This window comes from Pinus tabuliformis, chromosome 1_2 (assembly GCF_031772625.1).
Source record: "Pinus tabuliformis cultivar Carrire ecotype Pingquan chromosome 1_2, CPIR1, whole genome shotgun sequence".
Taxonomy (NCBI): Eukaryota; Viridiplantae; Streptophyta; class Pinopsida; order Pinales; family Pinaceae; genus Pinus; species Pinus tabuliformis.
The window spans coordinates 1215543272-1215568450 of record NC_142298.1 but is presented as its reverse complement, the minus strand read 5'-3'; the positions used below and the strand labels follow the sequence as shown (position 1 = coordinate 1215568450).

The following is a 25179-nucleotide window of genomic DNA, read 5'->3' as shown; positions in this document are numbered from 1 at the left end:
ATTAAGTTAAAATTAAACAATTGAGATTGATTAAGGACAAGTTAAGTGATTTTCCATCATATATATATGATTACGAATTGATGGAAGAAGATTTACTATTTTTGGAAAGTCATGGTTGTAAAGATAGACATGCCTTTCTATTTTTAGAAATCCATTATAGAAAGGTCAAAAATTAAATATTATTCAAGGAAATTCATCCCATAGTTGCTAATTTCCAACACTTCAGGAGGTTGTCGCCTCCTTCCATTGGGAGCCAGTAAATCTTGGGGTTGTAGTTGATAAACCAAAAGTTGTAGCTTCCCTTGTAATATAAAAATATTGTACATTATATATATTGTGACCACTGGGGAGAGGATCGTGAGCAGATATGGAAATGGAAAGCATCTCTTCAAGAACAATTTCAGGTTTTGATGGAAATGATGATCCACTATGGAGCAATTGTATGGAAACCTATTTGAAGTCTTTAGGAGTGGATTTTTGGCTTTCCACCATAAATGGTTACAAAGTTCCTAAAAATCCTCCAACTGATCCTGATGAGAAGAAGTTGTTCATCTGTAATTCAAAAGTTTTTCATAACATCATGGGTGGGTTGTCAAGAAGAAACCAAGGACTTGATCAAGATGACAATGGAAGAATTACATAGCACTCTTACAACATACAAAATCAGAATAGATACAGAAGACGAACCATCATCCAAAGAAGCAACTTTTAAAGCCACAAGGAAGACAAGAAACAAAGAGCTCAAGGTGGAAGGAACTCCAAACAATGATTTAGATGTAGAAGAAGCAAATTTCATCAGGAAGCTAAAAAGGGGAACATGAAAACACAGGTAAGTTACCTTTAAATGCTTTGAATGTGGTAAAATATGTCATTATGCTAAGAGATGCCCTTTTAAGGAAAATAAAAGCTTTCACAAGAAAAAACTTTATTCTAAAGAGAACAACAACTCTTCAGAAGAAAGTGATACAAAAGAACCTGATGCAAGAGAAGTTTTCTTCATAACCCAAGAGAATCAATATGATGACTGTGAGGGCGAATAGGGCAATGATTTAAATGATGAAGAACCAAATATGAGAATAGATTCTTTTCGGGGACTCAGAAAAAATTTAGAGGCCGAATAGGAAGATGAAGATTATCAAGAAAAGTTGAAGAATAGTGAAAAGGAAAATGCCTTGCTTAGAAATAAAAGCATAGAATTGAGAAACTTTCTTGAAAAGCGTGATGATAATTTGTCTCTTTAAAAGTTCATCTTGAAGAAGCAAAAAGAGTTGAGGAAGTGACGAAACCCAGATGAAGAAGAATGGAGAACAGCGTAAGAAGCTTGAAGAAGAACTTGTAACATTGAAAGCTGAAGTTGATAAGTGTAACAAGAACTTGAATAGCTCACTAGTGTTGGCTAACATTCTTAGCTTTCAAAGATCTCTAATTGATAAAACAGGTCTTGGTTATGAAGGCACATATTCAAGCAAGGAAGGCACAAGATCCAAGACTTTGAAGGAGGAAATTAAAGGGGAATTTAGAAATGCTGCTACTTCAAGAAGTTCTGTTGATGTTCCCAAGAACATCCAAGATCAACAATGGATTGAACCACCTTCAAGATAGAACAAATTTAGAAGATCATCCTACTCTCCCAAGTATAAAAATATTTTTCTTGGTTGTTGTTACTCCTACGAAAATTTTGGGCATAAAGCAATGCATTTTAAAGTCAATACAAGATACAATTATGCAAGAAGCAGGAATGATTATGGAAGGAACAAATCAGGAAATGTTCATGGATCTAGCAATAGAAACTACATTCCATTTGAATCAATAACGAATTAGAATATTGTGTGCTATAAATGCAATAATCTTGGTCTCAAGGCACAAGATTGTAGGCTTGAAAATGCGGCAATCATAGAAATAGAAAAGCCAATTTTGAAATGGGAAAGGAAAAAGAAGGAATGTTGCAACTTAGCATTGATTGATGAAGATAAAGAAGATGAATGGTATATAAATGGTGGATGCTTGACACATATGACTGGAGATAGAAACAAATTTGTCAGCGTAAAAGCAAAAGTGTTGAAAAGTACCGAGTTAAGGTCTTCTTGACTCGTGCCTTAGTCAAGATGACCACAAACAAATTTCCTTAGCATGCATGAGTTACTAGAAATCAGGACGAGTCATGAGGCAATTAAATTATTCACTGAATATGGAGGCTCAGTGTTGCTTGTCTCCAAGTGCTAGTTTATTTTTGGAAAGGGATGAGTGTGAGTCTCAATGTCTAATTGAGGCTAGGACGAGTTACAAGAATCAATTTGACTCAGTTAACTAATCAATCACAAGTCTGAGTTCTAAAATTAACTTGCCAGATTTAACATGATTGAAAAGCTTATAAGGAGGACGAAGATACTTTTGTAATTCATTCTTGTATGCAAAAGTTGTGTTGCTAGGAGAGTGTGTAAGGGGAAGCTTATATGTAGGTCAAAGGAGAGAAGTTCCTTGCATAAGTGCACTGAGATTTAGGGGTTAATTCCTAAAGAATAGGGGTTTGTTCAACATTAAGAAATAGGAGATTTCCAATAGGGCTGAGACTGCGCAAGTAAGGAGGAGCTAGTTTAGTGTTATTTGTTGGGAGTTTCAGCTAAGGATTAGTAGAGAGAACTAGTTTGTTTTTTCTATTGAAACAATATTGCCTTGTAAAATAAATCTGATTGCTCAGACTTTTCTCAATAAAATTCTACAACTAGTAGAGGGTTTTCCTAGTAGGGTTCCCTAGAGAATATTTTGCGACTATGTTTTAAATTTCGTTGCAAATTTTTTAGTAGAGAAATTCTGGGTCTTGGTGAATCGAACCTAGTTTTAGTAGGTTCATCAAGCAACATTTGAATTTCAAGGACATTATACATGGTATTAGAGCGAGGAACAAAATAAAGACCAACACAATTTGATTCATACATCATAAGAAAAAAATAGATCGAGTAGAAGGATGTCTAATATGAGGCAGCCACAATGCCTTAGGTGCATATCTGAAGTGAAACGAGCCCGAGTTTGATAACCTTCTTGTGTGTTTGGATAATCGAGATAGGGCAGATGTTGGCTAGAGTTTAAAGGCAGATTTTGTGTGTGTTTTGGGTTGGTAATTCTATAGCATAGAAGGCAGGGCTCAAAGGAAGGGAATTGTGCAGGTGATTGAAGGGATATTTGATCGACAAAGGGACAGTGCTGTAGATGCCATAGGGTGCCCTAACCAGGGGTTGAACTTCACTGGTTGGTGCATAGGCTCAGGGCAGAAAGAAGTTTCCTTTATGAGCTATGTATGTCTTTATATGTTGGTGAATATTTCTAGTTTGATGTGTCTAGGTTGGACAACTTGTAGATTAGTCAAGTACAATATTGTGGAGGGCTGTTAGTGGATGATTTGGGCCCTAAGTTCAGCCTATTGTGAAGGACAAGGTTGTTAGTGGGTAGGTGCTGGAGAGTTTTCCGAGTAATTAGAATGGTGTTCCAAGGGTTGAGATTAGATCACTATTTAGAGGGTGCCTCTAACTTTGTTCCATGGAAAGGGAGGATCGTGATAGTTTTCAAGGATAATTGTGTGGGAGAATTTGTGAAGTAGGCTATACCACCACCACAGGATCCCCAACAGTTGACCCAACATACTAAGAAAAATATCAAGGTGAGGAGGATTATTTTAGAAGGAGTCAAAGATCATATAGTTCCTCATATCCATGAGAAGAAGACAACTTTTGAGATGTTCAAAACTATTTTAGATCTATATCAGAGTACTAGTGATACCAGGAAGCTTGCTCTTAAGGAGAAGTTAAGGAGTATCCAGATGAGCGCTGGAGAGCCCATTGTCACATATTTGCCCAAGTTCACTTAGGTATGAGATGAGCTGGGTGGTGTGAGCGTGACTGTGCCAGACCATGACCTTGTGAGTTTTGCTCTTCTAGGACTTCACAAGTCTTGGTATGGTTTCTAAGATGCAATAAGTGGCAGAGAAAATTTTCCCAATTGAGAAAGGCTATGGATTGATTGCGTTCATGAAGAGATCTAGAGAGGGACTAGAGATGGTAGATCGATTAAGATAGAGGACGAGGAGAACTTTGCCCTGGCTCCTTCACTGAGATCTTCACCTTGTGACTATGTCTCCTTCTAGATTGAGATCATAATTATGCTAAGATCATGATTGCACCTTGAAGTATGTCAAGACTATGTGTGCTATACCGAGATCATAATTGAGATCTTGACTGCATCTGGAGGTATGCTGAGACAAAGTGTTCTCTCCCTGCACCGAGATCATCCTTGTCACAACTATGCCAAGACTGTACCTCTGTGGTACCCATCCGAAAGTGTCTCACTGTTTTTGCCATCCGAAATTTCAGAGGTGTATATGCGAAGATCTCAGGCTTGTACCCATCTGAAAATCTCAGACTTTCTCTGCTGTACCCATCCGAAGTGACTTACTGTTTTGCCATCCAAAATTGCAGGGACATATGTGAAGATCTCACTGTAATTACCACCGAGATTTCAGAGGTATGTCGAGATCCTGAACCTTCCCTTTTGCGCAGACCCTAGCTGGGTATATATAGTGGTTTGTCCTCCATATTTAGCCGACATGAACCAACGAAGAGGTGTGTCATTTCAGGTGAGACGACATGAGTGTATTTAATTCCTTTTGCAGGCCGACATTAAGAGGATTGTGCTTGTCTTTTTGGAGGGCTTTTCTTGACACTAGGTTGACTCATATATATTTTACATAGGCTCAAGAAAAGCTCTCCATACCTAACATCGACTCTTTGACGCTAATAAATCCTAAGGCTCTCAATGGGTGCCACTAATAAATAAACCTCTTGCTCATGAAACCCGTCCAACAAGGCATACAAAAATAATTTTATTTCTTTATTTCATCATTTACAAAGATCATGTCATTATGAAGACCGAACCTAGTTACACTTTCTTCAACAGTCTCCTTATCTCACCTAGATCTTTTGTTTGATGAAAGCTTATCAAGTATGATAGATCCATACGAAGAAGCCTATGAAGGGGAAGCCATAGTAGATTTTGAAAGAGAGCTTATATTTGCTCTAGAATAAATTGAGCACATACAAACCGACATAGAAGAAGCAGGTAAAAGAGAAGACATTTTGACATGGCATCTTAAAGAAAAATCTGAGGACTTGAACAAGCTACAAGTAGAATTTGATCAATAAGAAATAAGGTTTAAAGAAAAAATTATTTCCTTGAAGACCCAGTCAGAAGATGCAAGAAGAATTGAGGAAGTTACCAAATGCAAGCTAAAGAAGAAAGAAGAAGATTGCAAGAAGCGTGAAGAAGAAGTTGTATCATTAAGGGTTAAATCTATCAAGCTTAGTAAGAAGTTGAAAAGCTTGCAAGGGCTAGATAACATTTTCACTTGTAAAAAATCAAGTACATGTGAACCTTCAAGCAAAGAAGATGCAAACACCATGTCCCCAAAGGAGAAATTCAAAGAAAAGCTTGAAAGTGGAATCTTTGTCCTCAAAAGGCCAAGTGAAAATCAGAAGAAGTGTGAGGTTGCTAATCCAAGAAGATTCTCATGAAGATTCCTTACCAAGATCAAGAAAAGTCTAGACGTCCTCCATGACAGAAGAATTTCAAAAAATCATCACAGCAACTCAACTAATGAAGATACCCAAGGATATTTTTCAGTTATGCTATTCATGTACAAATTTTGAGCATAAAGCTAGGGATTGCAAAGCTTGCAGTAGGGCTAACTAGAAAGGATATCTACAAAACCCTAGAAGATTGTTTGCAAGTATACAAGTCAGAAATCCTAATGGATTCCCTAGCAAAAGGTACCCAACATTTGCTCCATCATTCAGGTACAACACAAAATGCTTTGAATGCCATAAATGCAGATGTAACATGAAGTGGACTCCTAAGCAAACTAGGCAAGAATGCAAATCTAGTACGGTTTGGAGAAGAAAACATGTCGAGAAAGCAAAATAAATGTTGTCAGGGAGCAACCCAATAAATGCAAGACACCATTTGCCATTGATGTCAAATGGGTAGAGAGAAAGAGTAAGGAAGTGAAGCATAGAGATAGGGGGGCATGAGTATTGACATCAATGACAAAGGGGGAGATTGTTGGAAATATTTTTAGTGATGTCAAAGGGTGAATGAGCCAAGGTATGGTTGGTGATTTGCATGCACAAATCAAGTGAATTTTTGGTACAAAGACTTCCTAGTTTGGTAGCCCTTGTCTTACCATTTTGTTTGTAAGGTGGCACACCCTGTGGGTTCTCTTGGTTGGAGAAATATTGATGTTTGAAGTTTGATGCCTCAAAGTGGATGAGTTTAGCACCAATATCTTGCCCCTAAATTTTGTGACCTTAAATGTTTATTGTGGCATCGATCGAATCCCATGGCTCCATAGACAACGCTGAAAGGAAATATTATTAAAGGAAAAAGATTAATTTTTTAAGTTGACTAATCCTTCTTGAAAAAGTCGGTGCGATCAAGAATATTAGCATGGAAAAAATTCAAATAACACATGGGTAGGTTGGCCCCAATCTAAGATCCCTCAAAACAAACATTTACATAACCTTAGCCGCGAGCTATTCAAGTATAAATTCACGATCTAGAGAAGCATCGAACAAGAAGTAAGTGGGGGGTTGAATCAATATTTTCCTTTTCTTTACATTTAAGTATCAAAAGTAATAACCAATAACATCACATCAATAAATACATAAGAATTATATGAACAATTTATTTATATTACAAGGGAAGCTACAAATTTTGGATTTACTAGCTACAACTGGAAGGGCTACAACGTCAAGAAATTTATGAGTGAAGGTCGAAGATCCCTGTCATATTGCTGAAGATCGAAAGGCCACAAAATCTACATCAGAAAGACCAAGTTTGTATGGGTCTCGAATCCTTGAAGTATACCCTGTTAACAAGGAGAAGTCTTGGGACCTTGACTCCACTCAAAGACATCTCAGTGATGGCCTGTTCAATAATAAAAATCTGGTAATCCAAACCTATAAAGAGACTAGTTTGTGGATGAAAAATGATTTAGTTATGGAAGACACTATCTATACTCAAGAATGGAGATTGCCTTTATGACAAGCTTGAAGAAGAAGTGATAAGGACTGAAAATTCACCTTCTAAAGTTTGAAGTCTGAAGGTTCAATGGCCTTAGCCAGTTTGAAAAAATTGTCTTGTTTGAAGAAGTTCATTCTTAAGAAGCCAAGCTTGTGGTATTTCGAAAGGAACAATCAAAAGGGAGTTTGAAGTCTTCTCTGTCCAAAGATTTGAAGCAAAGCCTGAAGTTAAGTGCTAAAGTTGCTAAGACTGCTATGTCTTGTATTACTCCATTGAAAGGTGTGTGGCTATCTCAAATCAAACTGTTGATTAAAAATCTTTAGGTAGAATGTTGAATTACAAAGATTGCAATTTGTTGACATGAACCTTAAGTCAGTGGTAGATCCGATATTATAACAGTCCAAAGATATTGGATGAACACGCTGTTACGAAATTCTTAGAGAATTGATGTCATATGTGCTACTCTGGAAGAATCCAATATGCTATAGATCTGAAGGATGTTGTTTGAATATGAGGCATATCTATACAAAGATCAACAAAGTTGGACATTTGTGGATCAAGAGGTATGTATTAATTCTTGATGATCTTGTACGAAAACTTTGAGGAATGGTTGAAAGACTCTTCAACATAATGCTATGTCACTGAAAAGTAGTCCTGGAAGAAACCATTAAAGGACAAATATGATAAAGTTCCTCCATGAATATTCTTTAAGGAAATATTGTGATATGAAGATTGTAACTACTATTCCAGCCGTAAGAGAGGATAATAATATCTATTCTATGATTAATGGATGATCAGTTTTTGAAAGCAGGAAATCACTGTCATATAGCCCTTGTTAAAGGAATGTTGATTACAATTGAAAAGAGGTGAAGTCCCTCTTCAAGATCAAAGTCATTTACTGATCCAATATTGTCCCCATCATGAGATGAATTTGTTGAGGTCAGATAGGCCACTGTGAAAGACCTTGCATCTACTAATGGTATGGGTACTTGATTTCATTTTTTGCACACTAAATGAAGACCTAAATTATGTTGCTACAATGAGAAAGTAGAGTTGCTTGGACCAAGGACAACTTGTGGACAAAAAATGACGAGTTTCATCACTAATGTAAAGTGCATGACAAATCTAGGGTGTTGACATTTATTGGAAATCAACGATTTGAAGACCCCTCTAAGGAACAGGGATTGATAAGTAAAACCCTTGGGTAAGGGTAGACCAAGTGGTTGAGGTTGGCTATTAACTCCCTCACCACTTGTTCGATTCCCTGAAATGACATGCTTAGCCTGTATTGATTAGGTTCAAGGAATAGATGGCCCCAGGGATTTTTCACTCTATTCATGGTCAATACGGAATGACTCAGCTCTTGCTTAGTCATTACTATTAAAAAAACTAGGGTCTATGAACAAAGCCTTAGGATTGATTATTTCTTTTGAAAGAAGAAACCCTAGCTGCTGCATGGAAGCAATGTCATCATGATGTGGAAGAAGTTGATTTGCAAGTTGGATGTAAGAAGGGTAAGATCAAGATGGCGCTGACATGTTCTCAAAAGATAAGTATTTTGTATCTCTCTTTCCTAATTATTAGTATTATTGTCTCTTGTGTTTGCATTTCTTGCTTGGTTGTATTCGTTCTTCCTTGGCCTCTTATTGAGGATTGCAGGTACATAATGAAAGCTGCCAATGCTATGGAAATAGATGAAAATATTGGAAGATTAAAGTAAAGCTTGTGACAAAAAAACTTGTGTTGAGAGATGTTGCATTGGATGAGCTCTGGACTCAGAGGGTGCAGATAGATGAACCATATTGAAGCTTGTTTTTTTGCCGAAAATAAGTCAGTTGTGACTTCCAAGATGAAGATTGCTAGAAGTACAAAGTAGAGGATTGCCTTAGTAAAAGGGTGAAGACTATGAAGTTAGGCACCTTGAGATTGAATTGATATTTGTTGAATAGTGATGTTGAACCCAATTTGTACTACAATGCTGTTGAAGATGAGCCCTTTATTTTTCTGCTATATGCCGTTGACATGTTTCCGACAAGGGTTGAGGACCTGTTGCTGCACAAATTAGCAGGCATTGTAAAGAGGCAAAAGCTAGAGGGCACATCAACACTTGAGACATAGGCCCACTGTCACAACAACCCAAGTCCCTTACACTTCTCGGAACCACTGAAATTCTATTGCAGCAACTGGAATTAATTCTTCTAACTGATAAATTGATTATTCAATTTATTGCTACGACAACAACGAAATAATCACACTGCAATCTTCACAAATAAAAATACCGGAAGATATATTGGAAACTGAGAAAACACTGGAGCACATACAACATTATAACACCGTTATTTTGGACTAAATTCCCTTGGAAAACCCAACTTGGGAAAACCGATGCAGCAGTTGAGGGTTTTTATTATTAAGCAGTAGTGAGAGATTCTGAGTACAATAAATATCGCCAAACTGGTGAATCTATCTAAGAGAAATATTGGCAAAAATTGAGGGATTTTACCCTCTCTCCAAGCAATCCCGACTCTGTTTGGCCTCTGAAATAACTAATTGTCCAAGTGGTATGCGCAGGCCCTGCGCCACACTAGCGCTGCCTACCATACGCATTGCAAGAATCGACTGCCAATCTAGTCGTCCTCCCTGCAGCTAACTGGGAAAATGCTTCCCCAGCCCTTTGGAAACTCTTCCCGGCCTCTGGAACTGAGAACATCTTCCTCTTCTGCTAGATCGAACTGCTCTTCTGAAGCATCTACGCAATCCCTACAATGCTTCCTAAATAAAATCTTGGCCTCCTCTTTCTGACTCTTTGAAACTGGAAAAGTTCCTCCAGACTCACTGGATCTGCCCCTCTGTCTCTGCTTCCCTTCTTTGGCTCAAACTCTTCCGAAAAACTGCCATTGCTCTCTAGAAAAATCGAATTGCCCAAGAAATTGATCTCAAGTGTGTTCCTCCATCTATCCAACAACTTCTTATAATCTCATTGTGGGACTCCAACGACCAAGATTAAACCTTAATCAATGGTTGAGAATTTTCCTAGTCGATCCATGTGAGTTTCTAGAGAAATCTCACCTCCCTCAGTTAATTCCTATTAATTAATCATTTTCCCTAAGTTAGACTTATGAAAAATTTAATTACTGATTAATTAACTTCATTAAGGCATTTCTAGGTGGATTTCCCTGGTTATGGAGTCCTAGTGTTTCTTAGTCTCTTTGACAACTGTGAAGACTAGAACACCATCTGATGCAACAGAAACTAACATGGAAGGGTTCACCAAAAGTATGGGCTTTGGGAGAAGCTAGCTACACAAGACCTAAGATTGAGATATGTAACGAGATATAAGTACATCTAAGGTCAAGGTATACAAGAGAAAGGAAATGTAAGGTTTACTTCAATGAGTACTAAAGTGCATGCCTTCAAAGAATCCCCAAGTTGAAGGATTAGCTTCTAGGGTTCCCTCTTGATGTGATTGCTAGGACATCAAATTCACAGAGATTCCACCATGGGAATTTCTCCAAAACTTGAGGATCCCTAGAGGAGACACTAAGGAAGTATCTTGTCCAAACGAAATTCAAATTGCCTCCTGTTGAAGAATCTAGGGCAAAGTAGTGTAGTGTGATTCTTCGTTACTTGATAGCAATTTGTGGAGTCTTTTTACTTTTCTTGTTAGCTTATGCTTCTTCTTCTTCTTATTAGTGCATATGTGTGTAATTCATCAAACTGCTACCAAAACAAAATGACAAGAACACAAAGTTTGGCTCTCTGCCAGGGACAAAACCTCTCCACTCTTGAGAGGAAAACCCTTGGTAAATTTTCTCTTATTGAAGCTTCTTATTTGAACAACTGCTAAACTGTAGACCCTTGACTAGGATATCCTCCAAGTATAAGTCAAGTCCTTTTTTTTGCACTATCACTTCCGACACATCTTCAGACACTTCTTCTGACACTATGTCTTCCAACACTTCGTCTTCCAATTAGAGCCCTTTTTATTTTAGAATGATGGGCTCCTTCACTAGGTTTGTGAGTCCTTGGAGGCTTGATCTCTCACCCAAACAAAGAGCTGTTAGCTGCTGTCATACCCTTACTGCACCTCGCACGTGTGACTGATTCTAGTCCTAGAAACAATCCTCTTCTTCCTCAGCTTTCTCTATTCTTCCTTAGTTTGCAAGGGTCTCTCCTTCGCTTTAGAGGGAGGCCTTGTAGACCTTAAATTCCAACCCAAACAATGATGATACTTAAGCGGGACTACACAACCAAAATCAGGTTTTCCCATGTAGTACCACTCCTAAAGGTGATAGCCAATAAAGGTGATCCCATGAGACTAGGACTTAGGATCAACCTCCCAGTTGAGGTAAAGGAACAAGAGTATAATTGGAGCCCACCCTTCTTCCAAGTTACCCAATATTCCATGCCTAAATGTGCCCAAGAAAAACAAGCACAAACACCCAATTACATAATTGAAAATCATACCTTTGGGATTGGATGGGCCACCTTCAAACATACAATCATGATAGATGAGCGAGGGTACACAATGGCTGGCTTAGGTGGTGGAGAATAGTAGCACATGAAAGCTAACAGGTGGCTGGCAAGGGCCTGCTAGGTACCGATTGCTGACTAAAGACAAATCTAGGAGAAGATTTCTCCTATAAGGGTCACCCATTGGTGGTGTGTAATGGGACCTATTTGTCCAAGTGTAAGAGGGCGCTGATTTTTAAATGAAGGATCTGGGTCTAATGCATTGGATTAGAAGTGTGACAAAAGATTGGTGAAATCCTTGTTGCTATCCTTCTGAAATTTGGCATGATGGACAGTGAGTCCATAGACACTCCCATGATGATAAATTTGAAGACGCTGTGAGACTCTGATTTTGACTTGGTTGATCATGTTGATTGGCTCGTTGAACTATCTACTGCATGGATTTGCAGATTCTGATTGTTCAACTTGTTGTGAAGTAGTTTAGCTTTGAAAGTTGTTTGTTGGTTTGTTTGATCAGGTGTTGGAATCGACAATGATATATTGTGAAAATCAACGTTGTGTGAAGCTTTATGAGAATCTGCCTTTTCATGATAAGTCGAAGCACATTGAGATCAGTGTCACCATATTTGGGATGTTGTCCAAAGAACGCTGTGGGACTCAAATACATTTCTATTGATGAATAGGCTGCTGATGTTTTGACACAACCACTATCCTGGATGAATTTTGCTTGCTTCCCCAAGAATCCTTGAGTGGCTGAGAATTCCTCTTGGAGAGAGAGAGCATTGAATGTATAACATCATGAGAATAATAATCTTCTTTGGGTTTGGCTGAGAAACCATGGTTTATACTTGGGAATGTTGTCCTGATTACTCCCTAAGGTCATTGAGTTTGACCGAAAAACCTTATGGTTGAGGAATTTGGTTCTGAGGCTTGAAGTGCTTCCTTAGGTCATTGTATTTCACTGAGAGACCATATGGTCGGGGAGACTCTTTTGACATCGAGATTGGGATGCCTCCCTTGGATCGTGGATCGAGAGACTATATAGTCAGGGAGTTTGATATTGAGATAGGGATTCCTCACTTAGGTCATTGGGCTTGACCAAGAGACCTTTGTTTATGGTTGGGGAGATGGACCCTGTGTACTCTCTAGGTCATTGGGTTTGACCAGGAGACCACTGGTATGGTCAGAGAGTTTGATATTGATTATTCCCTTGGGTCATTGAGTTTGACTGAAAAACCTTATGGTTGGTGAAGTTGTTTATGAGGCTTGGAGTGCTCCCTTAGGTCATTGTATTTCACTGAGAGACCATATGGTCGGGGAGGCTCTTTTGACATCGAGATTAGGATTCCTCCCTTGGATCGTGGATCAAGAGACTATATAGTCAGGGAGTTTGATATTGAGATAGGGATTCCTCACTTAGGTCATTGGGCTTGACCAAGAGACCTTTGTTATGGTCGGGGAGATGGACCCTGTATACTCTCTTAGGTCATTGGGTTTGACAGGAGACCATTGGTATGGTTAGAGAGTTTGATCTTGATTACTCCCTTGGGTCATTGTGTTTGATTGAGAGACCAGTGGTCTTGGTGGGGGAGATTGATGTCGAGTTCTCTCTCTTGAGTCATTAGTTTTGGCTGAGAGACTTGTGGGATGGTTGCAGAGATTGACATTGATTACTCTCTAGGGTCATTGTGATTGACTAAGAAACCATTACATATGGTTGGAGAGTTTGGCCTCATGAACGATATTTATTGATCCTTGAGTCAGTTGGTTTCTGACCTTTGATGCCATTGGTTTTGGCTTATGGGATGAGCTTGAAGCTATCAACCTTTCCTTATGATGAGATTTTTACATTGATGGAGAGAATGAAAAGTACCTCCCTGGCTAAGAGGGTGCGTTATCATCTTGACGTTATACTCTTCATTAACCATGTCCACAAGTTACAAGTTCTCATTTATATAGCATGTAAGGGTGCACATAACCAAAATAGCATTGAGTTGAATCCGTCTCTGAACTGAAAATACATCAACAAATAGGTTCTAGATGGCCTTTAGCATCCAAAAAATCATGCTACAACAAATAGCGACATATCATCAAAATCATTGCATATCTTGGGATTTTTGTCATTAATATCACCCTCTAAGAAATTAACATAAGATAAAAAAAATGTAGCATGTCAAGTCAAATTTTTGTTTGAGAGATGGGTACGTTTTTAGTAGGGTCATGATAGAGGAGTTCAACAACTGATGCCCCTAACATCAATGTACATAGAGGGCTTGGTGCTCTTGATTAAATACGAGTCCCATACCCTAGTACATGACAAAATCCAATGAAAACATTGCGCTCCCCCCAACCTGGAACCCTGAAAAACTGATATGTCTGCTGGATTTTGAGTGAGGTCTAAAATTCTACTTTCTCCATATGAAATCTAATGAGGTCGAAACTACTCCCAAACATCCTGAGTCATTTCATGGTAATATTAAAAATTTAAGTCATCCTTTCTACTTTAAGAATTTAGCATTACCATGAATTGCATATCAATACTACGGCCATAGGCTTGAACATTAGGTTGCCATACTCAAAAACTCTTGTTTCTTTGAAAAAAATTTGCATTTGGAACATCTTTGTGACAAAAATTTTGTGAAAAAACTAGGGAGCAATTCGAAGGGGAGGGGGCCAATCCCCCACAACCATGCTCCACCCAACAAGCATCTAAAGAAGCAATCTAACTTTTTCTACATGCTAAGACACCAAGTCAATGTAGAAGGCCTTTTGTATCTATAAAACAATAACAATTGCACTGTTAACAATAATGATAAAATGATCTCGACTGAATCATTATATTACTTGTCATCCATTTTGTTGCTTTTAGAGTGGAAAAAGTGTGGAGCAATCAGCGCATAGGACCATTTTTACCGACGAGATCTAGTTTGGCAAATTGGGGTCTGAAACTTTCCAGTAGTTTGAGGCACCAAATGGCATTATTTGGGGGTAAAACTTTGCTGCTTAAGTTCAACACCCTTTTGCACTATTCTGCACACAGATACTTTTCCAATGGCGCAAGAATCACCTCAACCATAGTTTGTATGCAAACGTTTTACTACTTAGAAGTTGACCTTCCTATTTTGACCACCATAATTCAAGAGGATGCCGCATTAGTCCACTTTACTTATGAATGAGGGGCTAGCCACACGATTATGATGAAAAATACTCTAGAAGAATCCATATTGTAACTCTCTTTAAGAGTTGGAGTCAAATTTAACTACTAATAGGCTATTGGGTGATGTTATAATCAGACCACTAGGAGGGAAAAGGGTTCCATTCTATTGAAACACATTTTTATTGCCTAGATGAGTAGAGTAGCCGAGAGTGGAAAGGGAGAGAGCAAACAAGGAGGATTCGAGCATTGTAGCAGCCCATGTGTCACATGCCTCAATCTTTGTACTTGCATACTTTTTCCATTCATAGAAAGAAAGCAGAGCAGCCTCACCTTTCAGCGGGTTTTTCTCCCATAAGGGTTTCCCAGGATATATTTTGTGTTAATTTGTGGTTTGTGAGTTACTATTTCGCTGTTCTCTATGTTCTGCATAATTATAATTTGTATGCATACGCCATAAACAATAATTAACAGATCTAGAAATCTAAGAAGAAATAAACACTCATAGTGTAGATTTCAGATTTTCTAATATATTTTAGTGGGTCTGTTGTGACGAACTGTCCAGTTGAATATCCACAACAGTTTATTGATTATAAGACAAATTGAAAATATTGACTCTATGATTCTTTTGTCCTAACATTATTCGTTATGAGTGTCAACTGAATGTTATTGATTCAATACTGCTGAAACAAATTGAATATATTAATGGTATGTTTTCTTTGTTTACATTGTTTGTGATCTGTCTCAAGTTCTCAACTAAATTGTTCTTTCAAGCAGCATTTCGTATTGTAGATATTCTCATTTTATGAATTTTGAACCAGTCTCTTCATTTGAACTCTGTTATTGGTATTAATCTTTCTCTATTGTTTAGCAGGCCACATATTTCTTAGTGTACTGATAGAAAATCAGCATAAATGAAAGAGTTAAAAGTTAACTTTGAAGTTGATTTGATTGGATTATTTTAGCTCAGAGAGAAGGGACATGTGAAGCCGGAAAGCTCCTTTGATGCAAAGGAAAAATCCCTTATTAGGCTGGCAACCAAAGGAGGTACCTCCATGCATTTCTGGTGGTCTAAAATGTTTACCAAGATTGAATTTTTGGGAATTTGCTCTTTTTATACTGATACATTGCATGTTCGTCCTTCTCCTTGCATTTGGTACTGCTTCATGGAGTACAGTGGTGAAACTATTTAATGCTGTGAGTAACTTAAATCCTTAATTAGCAATTCTAAATCTGTAACATATCTATCATTTGCTACTGGTTAAATGTTGCACCTTTTCAAATACATAAAGTTATTTTCAATGACATTCAGCATTTATTTGCTAAATAAAATGTTTGCTTTGGGAAACAGGTTAGTAAGGCACAGAGTGTTCAGGCTGGATTTGATGTTTCGAAGTCCAAGGATGCAAAAGGTATATTTAGCTACTCTTTCATCATAAATTTACATAGAATACTTACATAATTAATTAAATAAACCTTTTTCATGTTTTGCACTGCATTCCTCTGTTGTCTTCATCACCTGCTCCCATTAGTTCTGTTGCCTTTTAACTTCTGAATGTGAGCTTAGAAAATCTCACAAATTTTGAAATTGATTTATGATAAATACTGATATAAACAAATATGGGAAGATTAGTAGTTTTGAAGGAAATAATCTAGATCACTGCACACATTTTGCTCTTTCAAAGACAATAAGCTGCCATCCTCAATCTGGTAAAGTTAATAGCTCTGAAGGAAATAATCTAGATCACTGCATAAATTTTAGCCTTTCCCAGGACAACATGTGGCCATCCTTTACAAGATCTTCACCATTGTAAGTACTAGTGATCGGAGTATATATGCAGTAAATAGACACAAGCTCATTTCCATGTATTAAGTCTTACATGCATTCTATTGGTAAAATGGTGAGTGCAAAAGCTAGTATAAAATCTTTTTTCATTTTACAACTTGCAAAGATTCACTTTTCATTTGCTCCTGAACGCCTTCTTGTGATGTTTAGGATTGAAAACATTCCTGCTTGTTACAGATTCACACTTTTTCCTTTTTCTCCTGGTTGAAATGAAGGGATGGAACTCACAAATCACTCTGGTTTAGCTGCATCTAGGCCATGACCAATAGCTGGACATAACATCCTTTTCAGGGGCTGATCAGGACAGAAACCAAAGTGGCACTATTTTAGGTTAAATCACAATGTTCTGTATGTAGAAAACGGACTGTAGGCCGAACCCGGTTTCAAGTTTTTGTGAAATCACACCAGTTTAATGTCCAACCCAACATATTTTATGCTGCTGTGATAAACAATAATATTTCCAAAACTTGAAACACATGAACCTATTCTACTCTTTCATTTTTGCTGAGAATAACACAGATATTCACAATTTAACACAGGAGATTTTTGTTCCAATGACCCTGGAAAAACCTTTAAAGGAAAAATAGTGAGATAGAAAGAGATTTTTATTTCTTATCAGAGAAATTATTACTGAAATAAATGCAATGCACACGGTCAGCTTATCTCCCTGATTTCATGCTTAGAAATCCTTGGAAAATGTGCAGTAGCAGCTCCTTGTAGTTTGTGCCCCAACTTACTCAGAAAATTGTTCCCTGCTTACTCAGAAAATCATGTCTTTGCTGTACAATCTGGAAGCAACTATTTCTCTGTCAGCGCCTCTCAAAATTTGTGCCGCTGCCTCGAACTTTGCAAACTGACAGTCTGGAAATCAGCCCTCAATTTTAGTTCCCGGTGTTGAATTTTCTACAAGATGAACAGAGAAACCAAAATTTCTGATCTGATGATTATTACCTAATTTTCTTTAACAATTAACCTTTATGCCACTGATATCATTGAACAATTATACACACAAAATCTCAGCAGTGATGCAGCAAAAACAGTGAGATCATAAAGAGAGAGCCCTGCACACTAGAGACAACAATTTTTTTCCTTGGGAAACCCAAACTTGGGAGAAGGCCCAACAACTCTTCTTCTAGGAGAAATTTTCTTTATCAAGATTTACATTTCCAAATGTCTAAAATTCTGTGCCAAAATCCAAGTCTAAACGCCAGTCAAACTACCAGCTAGTCAATGCTGGTCAAACCACCCAAATATTTAATTCTAGTAAACTTTTGGCATGGTCAACTTTTCTACTGCGGTCAACTTTGGACCTGCAGTTGACTCCTGCAGTCAAACTCTGCATATTTTTGTTGTCAAAGTCAGCCTTCTTTGCCATCAAACCTGGCTAGATAATTTGGTCAAACTTGGTCAAATATAACTATGTTGACTTGGTCAAACAGTTAAGAAACCAGCTCAGTCAGATTAGTCAATTCTTCCTTCTTTCTCCACACGTGTGAGTCCTCTAAGAGAGAAGATGTTGTGTTGTGTTGATCAAAATGGAGTAGGACATCATATATTTATATAGGCCAAAAGGGTGAATTTTGACCAAGTGACACAGCCTTTCATGTGGGGGTCGAATTAACCATTTTGAGCTTACATGAAGCCCAAAAATTAGAATTTCAATTTTAACACCCCTCTTAGCGAGGGAGGTATTCTCCTTGGTTGCCACAGATTTCCCCTTGGTTGAAATTTCTCATTCATAATAAAAGTTCATGGGCCTGCCATGTTGATGCATGTCTATAGATGACTCCATCATAGAGTGGGCATTGTAACTCCTCATATGCACGTCTACAGATCACTCCATCCTAGAGTAGGCAATGTGAGTATCCAGGGCCTTTTACCTTTGGCCAAAGTCCTATATGACTTTGTTACCACAAAATCTAGTATGCGTTGGAGAGGGACCCTACAAGATACCACAAAATCTAGTACGCGTTGGAGAGGGACCCCACAAGATAAAAACTAAATGAAGTGTTAACATCGGGGTAGAGGCCCAATGTTACCACAGCCAAAACTCCCAACTTTTTACGGACTTTAATCGATGGGTGCAGTTCCGATAAGGAGATCACTTAAAATAGATATGGTAAGCCTCAGGCACAAAGTGATCAAATTGGAGCTCATTCAAGAGAGAGACTCAATAATGGTTCAAGGCTCCAAAGAAGAAAAAACATTCTCAAAGAAAAGCCCTAGAAAAGGAGGCTCAAGACCCAGGTTTTGAGATTTTTTGATGGTTATAGGTATTCACAAGGTGAAGGCCCAGTAGAAAAAGATTCTTATGATCTACTTCAATAAGTACTAAAGCTAATACAACCTCCAAGGAAGTCTTCAAGCTGAGGTGAAAAGAACCAGGGTTTCCCTTTCGGAGTAGCACCTAGGGCAAAAGATTTTATGGACAAAATTTGAGTGGATGCCCACCAAACTTGGAGAATAGGTACCCTAGACCTTAAGCTTGACGTAAATCACCAAAAAGGCTCCCCTAAAATTTTGTTGCAAGCCCTATATTTTTGCCCTAGCCTTAAAATGACCGATTTTAGGAGAGAAAATTATGGTGAAAATTTAGGATTGATCACCAATGACTTGGATTAGTGCCTTGTCCTTTAGGCATATGGAGTAAGGGATAAAGTAGATAAGCTAGATCTCCTTTCTAAGGATGCTAAAAATTGATGCCCCAGGTACAAACTTTTAACATTTACCCACTTCAAAGGAAAATGGAGTTTGATGGAGAGATTAAAGATTTCTTCCACCTGGAACATTCGTTACATGCTGTATAATGAATAACATATGCAATACTCAACTTAATAACCTTTCAAAATTAATTTTCAACAATTAGAGCACAAAATAACATAACCTAGAAGCAACAATTCCATGCATTAGACGATTTCAAGGTAGAAAATATGCAACAATAAGCACTTACAAGATGACATGTAGTATATTCATCCATTATCCAAAGAAGTAGCTCTAAAGGCAATAAAAAATAACTTCCAAATATCGAAATACATCTAATAGGTCTCTAATAGGCAGGGAGGAACAAGTGTGAGAATCCTGTAAGAAGTCAAATTCCAAGTGTGATGATGATGAGAGACTCAAGTGTTATCTCTTCTATTTATAAATGTTCTATCAAGTCCAATTTTAGTGTAGAAGCCCCTCCCAGTTATGAAATGGAGGGAAAACTAATAGTGGTTACTGTTACCACTCAAACTAGCAGGGGTCCTAGGAGGGGATCCTATAGAGCAACTACTAGGTCAAAGGGCAACAATGGAGCAATAGCCCACTGTCACTTCAACTAAGGCTCCCTGCTCTTTACGAACTTTTACCGATGGGAGGAGACCCGGTAGAAGAGGAATCATAATGATGAAAAGATCAATGATCGAATAAGGAGCGATTCCTAAAGCCTATTCACAAGAGAGACTCAATTAAATAACTTGCTTGAGAAGCATGGTGATAGGCTCTCTAGGAACGACTAAGAGGACACTTGAGCCTAGGCTTAGAGGATATACCTTGACAAGGGGCTTCTTAGACTTGAGGATCCTTATGGAGAAATGGATTCTATGTAATCCTTGTGGAATTTGAGTTATAAAATTATGGGACCACAAAGAACCCAAGTGGACCCAAACTACGTTAAGGGTATGGAGTTGATCGACCAAAGAGGGACTTGGTCTAATTAGGAAAGAGAATATGATCAAATGACTAATTTTCTTTTGAAATTTGAATGCAATGATCCAAATGAAGAGACTAACGCAAATCGACCTAGGGAGAGAAATGATCCTCGAGCTAGGGCTTGCGATATCTCGGGATTCCATTGTCAAATTATGCTCAAATTTGGAGGATCCCTTGAGAATACCTGAACGCAATTGTGGACCAATTTTCAAGGTGTTTGGATGGCTACAAAATATTTCGCTTGATGCCCTAGGTGACCCTCTAGGGTTAGGCCTTGAAAAAGTGAAGAAAAGAGAGGTAAATTTGACCACTAAAGGGATACGAGGATCAGTGCCTTATTGTTTGGGCTTAATGGAGTCAAGAAACACAGATCAAGAATTTTCGTGAGCTAAGGAGCTCTAATTGATCTTTGCTAGCCTCTCCAATGGCAACAACTAGGTCAATAGGGATTTATACTTCAAATTTGCCAAAGAGATGAAGTTTCGAGGTCTTTCAACCTAAGAGGTGCCTCTAGGAACATTCACCCAATCCCTCAAAGAGAAACACATGCATTAAATCACTTATTCAAGGTCCCATAAGAATTTCGCACTACATTAACCCATACAAGAATAATGATAACAATATACATGCACTTGACAAGTAAGATAACGAGAATAACATCAAAAATTCGACTTACATGAGAGAGAAAGTATATCCATTCATCCACTTTGCATTAGAAAGAAGCTCCAAAGACAATAGCGAAAATCCAAACATCATAGTGCATAAAGAAACTCCAAAAATTTTATCCCAACAAAAAGTGCAAAAGTCTCTCAAGAGATACGAATCCAATCCAAGTGATGATGAGAGGTTAGAATGAGCCTCTCCCATATTTATGTAACTCTAAAGGGGATTCAATTTTCCTAATTGGCCTAATTTTGCCCCAAATAATAAATTAATACATAATAATGACATGACTTGGTGACAAGCCCACTAAGATAGCCCAATAATACAAAGAATAGCTTCTCAAGAGGGCAAAATAATGAATATGATGAGTCATTGGGCCATTGAGGAGGCCTAATGGAGTCCAAATGTGCCAAGTTGAGTGGAAAAGCTTTAAACATAGTGGACAAGGGGTTGGCCCCTTGTTTTCCAAGCAAGTCACATGTGGTGCTCTCAAGTAGGTGTGGGGGCACAATGACATCCTCATGCATCTCCAGGTGGATCAATAATGCCTATAAACCATCTGTAAGGGCTAGGATGGTGACATAAGCCCTCCCTTTGTCTCCTGTAGTGAGACGCATCCTCATCTAGACTCTAGAAAATCTGCCAAGTGTGTGGTACACGTGTGGAGCCAGTTGGGCATGGTGATCCAGGTGCATCATTCTCATAATCCAAAAGATGGAACACGAGTAATCCCTGAATAGTGTTGGGGATCCATGAAGTACTCTTTGCTATGGTGGAGGCCCATGGTTCTCAACGCTCACCCTACAAGTGTCATTGTGACCCTCTGGAGGGTTTAGACTCCGTATAAGGAGACCAAACACCAAATGGAGACTCACTTGCAATTTTGTATAAGATCTAATGCGTCCCCTTGCCCTCCAATACAACAAATCATTAGAATAATCAAGTAAAAGAACTTACAAATCATGGAATCAATGGGGCACTTCATGGTGGCATGCCCTTCTATAGCAAGCTTTGGCATGTTAAAGGGCGTAACATGTCAATGGTACATCCATTAGGTGATAGCTGGCATCTGATATAGTGATGGAGCAAAGTGGGGATCAAGGGAATGCTCCAAGCCATAGGTCATGGTACATGGGTGGCTATGACGAGGGAAGCGCACACTTGGGTATATGAGTGTAGGAGGGAGCAAATTGTGGCACATGAGTTACCTCGACCTTTGTTTTTCCACCCTTTTTCATATGCTTTGGCCTTTGATTGATTTTTCTTCATAACTGCTCAGGTCTCCAGGGGATGAGAGCATGATGTGTAGAATATAGCAATAGATACCCCCTTTTAAGGTGAGGTAGCTCATTGCCCACCAGGGGTTGGGACAAGCATGGGTTTGTTAATGTGGAAGGGGGTCATCTAGGGCCCATAGGAACCAGGGTGATGGCCATGAATGAGGGGTAGAGCTCATGTTTGGCTTTTTTCCACATGCTAAATTTGTATGTCCCAACCATCTTTTGCATTTTGTGGTACATTTCCTGTTGTAAGTGGCCAAATTATGCTTTTTCCTTTCTTTTTAGCTGCATCAACCTTTGGGCATTGTTCTAGGCCCAATCCAAAGTGTGGACAAGGGGAGGGGAGGCTAACCCTATGTGGACCCGGATGGGAAAAGTGATGAATGGGGTTAAAATGAGCGGAGGGGAGTGATGTATATGGTGTCGGGAAGCAGGACCACGCAACCAAAATCGAGATTTCCCATGTATAGTACTATGCCTAAAGTTAATGGCCAGTAAAGGAGATCCTAGGGGACTAGGATACAAGGCTAACCACTGAATCAGGCATAGGGGACAAGAGTACATACTACAGACCAAGCCCACTTTTCCGCCAAATACCCCCACCAATCCATGCCCAAAAGTGTCTATGATAACTAAACAAAATTACTCAACTAAACCAATGAGAAGCCATACCTTTGGGGTCGGGAGGCTCACCGTCAAATATGCGATCATAACATATGGGCGAGGGACCACAAGGCTGGCTCGGGTGGCAAAGAAAATGGCACATCGGGCTACTTGGTGGTCGCAAGGGGTTGCCGACTGAGGACCATCTGGGAGAAAAAATTTCTCCCAAGAATATTACCCACAAAGTGGTGGGTAACAGTTACAAGCCAACCACATAGCCAATGTAAAACCCTATGTTGCACGGGGACCTGTCCCCACCAAAATTCATGGCTTCTCCTTCGTCCTCACGATGCGAGTACTTTGCCAGGGACTCCATCAAGGACTTGGGGACATCCAAACCATCCCTAGGCTATCCTTCAAAAAATCGGGGACTTGAGGATGTCCCCCCATATCATTCACATAAAATTTAAAAAAAATTAAAATTAAAAAAATAAATTTTAAAGCCCGAGTTCCAAACTTTAAAGTCAAAAAATTTAAAAATAAATTTTGAAACCTAAACGCTTAATGTTATAAGGTAAATAGATGGGAATCAAATCGGGAAGAAGATCAAAATATCGAGGACCGATAATGAAACTGAATATGAATCAAATGACTTCAAAAATTATTGTAGAGAAGCTGGCATTAAGAGGGAGATTACTACTGCATATACTTCTGAGCAAAATGGTGTTGTTGAAAGGAAGAACCGTTCTATCGTAGAAGCCACTTGTGCCATGCTTCATGATCAAAGTCTTTCAAAGTTCTTATGGGCTGAAGCTGCAAACACCACCATGTATGTTAAAAGTAGATGCCCTCATCAAGCGTTGGACTCCAAAACTCCCGAAGAAGTTTTCACCGGTAAGAAACCTGATGTTTCTCACTTTAAAATTTTTGGTAGTCCCGTATATTTTCATGTGCCGAAAGAAAAGGGAAGCAAATTGGATGCTTTTGGGAAGAAAGGAACATTTGTGGGCTACAGTGAAACTTCTAAGGCATATAGAATCTATGTGCCTGGTCAAAGAGAAGTGGAGATAAGTCATGATGTCACCTTCGATGAGGATGCTTCCTTTGGGAAGATTAATAACCTTCCTCTTCCAAGGAAGGACAACGAAGCAAATTAAGGAAAGCAGGGAGAACCGCAGGATGAGCTGATGCTTGATGCTAAATGACCAATGGATCCCATTAATCCACCCCTTCATGAGCTCTCCTCCTCAAAAATGAGACCTTCATGGCTTAGGGAAACTTTTGAAGATGCTGAGAGACATGTTGCACCTAGGGGGACATTTCGTGAAAGCAAGAAGCCAAATAGGTACCAAGGGTAGTTAACTACAATGAGCACCATTATTCAATCTGAGCCTTGCACATTCGAAGATGCTGCAAAGCACCAAGTTTGGAAGGATGCAATGAACGAAGAGTCTGAGTCGATTATGAAGAATGATGTCTGGGATGTGGTCCCTAGACCTAAGGACAAATCCGTTGTCACCTCGAAATGGCTCGACAAGATCAAGCATGGAGCTGATGGAAGTGCTGAATAGTTCAAAGCAAGATTCGTTGCTTGAGGCTTCTCTCAAAAGGAAGGTGTAGATTATGACGAGATATTTGCACTGGTTGCTCGCTACACCACCATCTGTTCGATTATAGCCCTTGCTGCCTCACAAGGATGGAATCTACAAGACTGCCTTCTTGCATGGTTCACTTAAGGAGGAAGTCTATGTAGAACAACCTGAGGGGTTCGAAGTTCAAGTTCGTCAAACACATGTATGCAAGTTGAAGAAAGCCCTCTATGGGTTGAAGCAAGCACCCCGGGCTTGGTATGAGAGGTTCGATAACTATCTAATGAAGCTGTGATTTACGAGAAGTGAAGCTGATCCGAACCTTTATTTTAAGGTTGAGAATGATAGACCTCTCATCTTGGTACTCTATGTGGACGGTCTCTTTCTGACTGGTGTAGACCCTCTTATTCATCAATGTAAGAGGGAGTTGGCTTTTGAATTCGAGATGAAAGACCTAGGAATGATGCATTACTTCCTAGGGTTGGAGGTCTGGCAAAAGCCATGTGAGATTTTCCTTTCTCAAGGAAAATATATTATGAAGATACTTGAAAGATTTGGGATGGTGGACTGCAAGTCCGTGACTACTCCGATGGAACTTAACTTCAAGAAGTTAGGTGGAAGTGCAGCTGCGCCCGATTTGGGAAATCCTTCTGAGTATCATCAACTCGTGGGGGCCCGGATGTTCTTGGTGAACTCCCATTCGTACATAAATTTTGCAGTGAATACATTGAGTCAGTTTATGGTCGAGCCTCATCACATACATTAGATTGCTGCCAAGAATCTCTTGAGATATCTTCGGGGCACAATCACTTA

At 38.9% G+C, this 25179-nt stretch overlaps 1 protein-coding gene across 3 annotated transcripts in view; it reads left to right on the top strand.

Annotated features, from left to right (window-relative positions):
• Positions 1 to 25179, top strand: part of LOC149210637 (Rrp15p protein) — a 193987-nt gene that overhangs the window by 32628 nt on the left and 136180 nt on the right. For all 3 annotated transcript variants that reach the window (XM_089396749.1, XM_089396748.1, XM_089396746.1), the window contains exons 3-5: positions 15658 to 15739; positions 15870 to 15889; positions 16044 to 16104. In XM_089396749.1, the coding sequence (XP_089252875.1) occupies positions 15658 to 15739; positions 15870 to 15889; positions 16044 to 16104 (163 nt within the window). The remainder of the gene's footprint in view (positions 1 to 15657; positions 15740 to 15869; positions 15890 to 16043; positions 16105 to 25179) is intronic.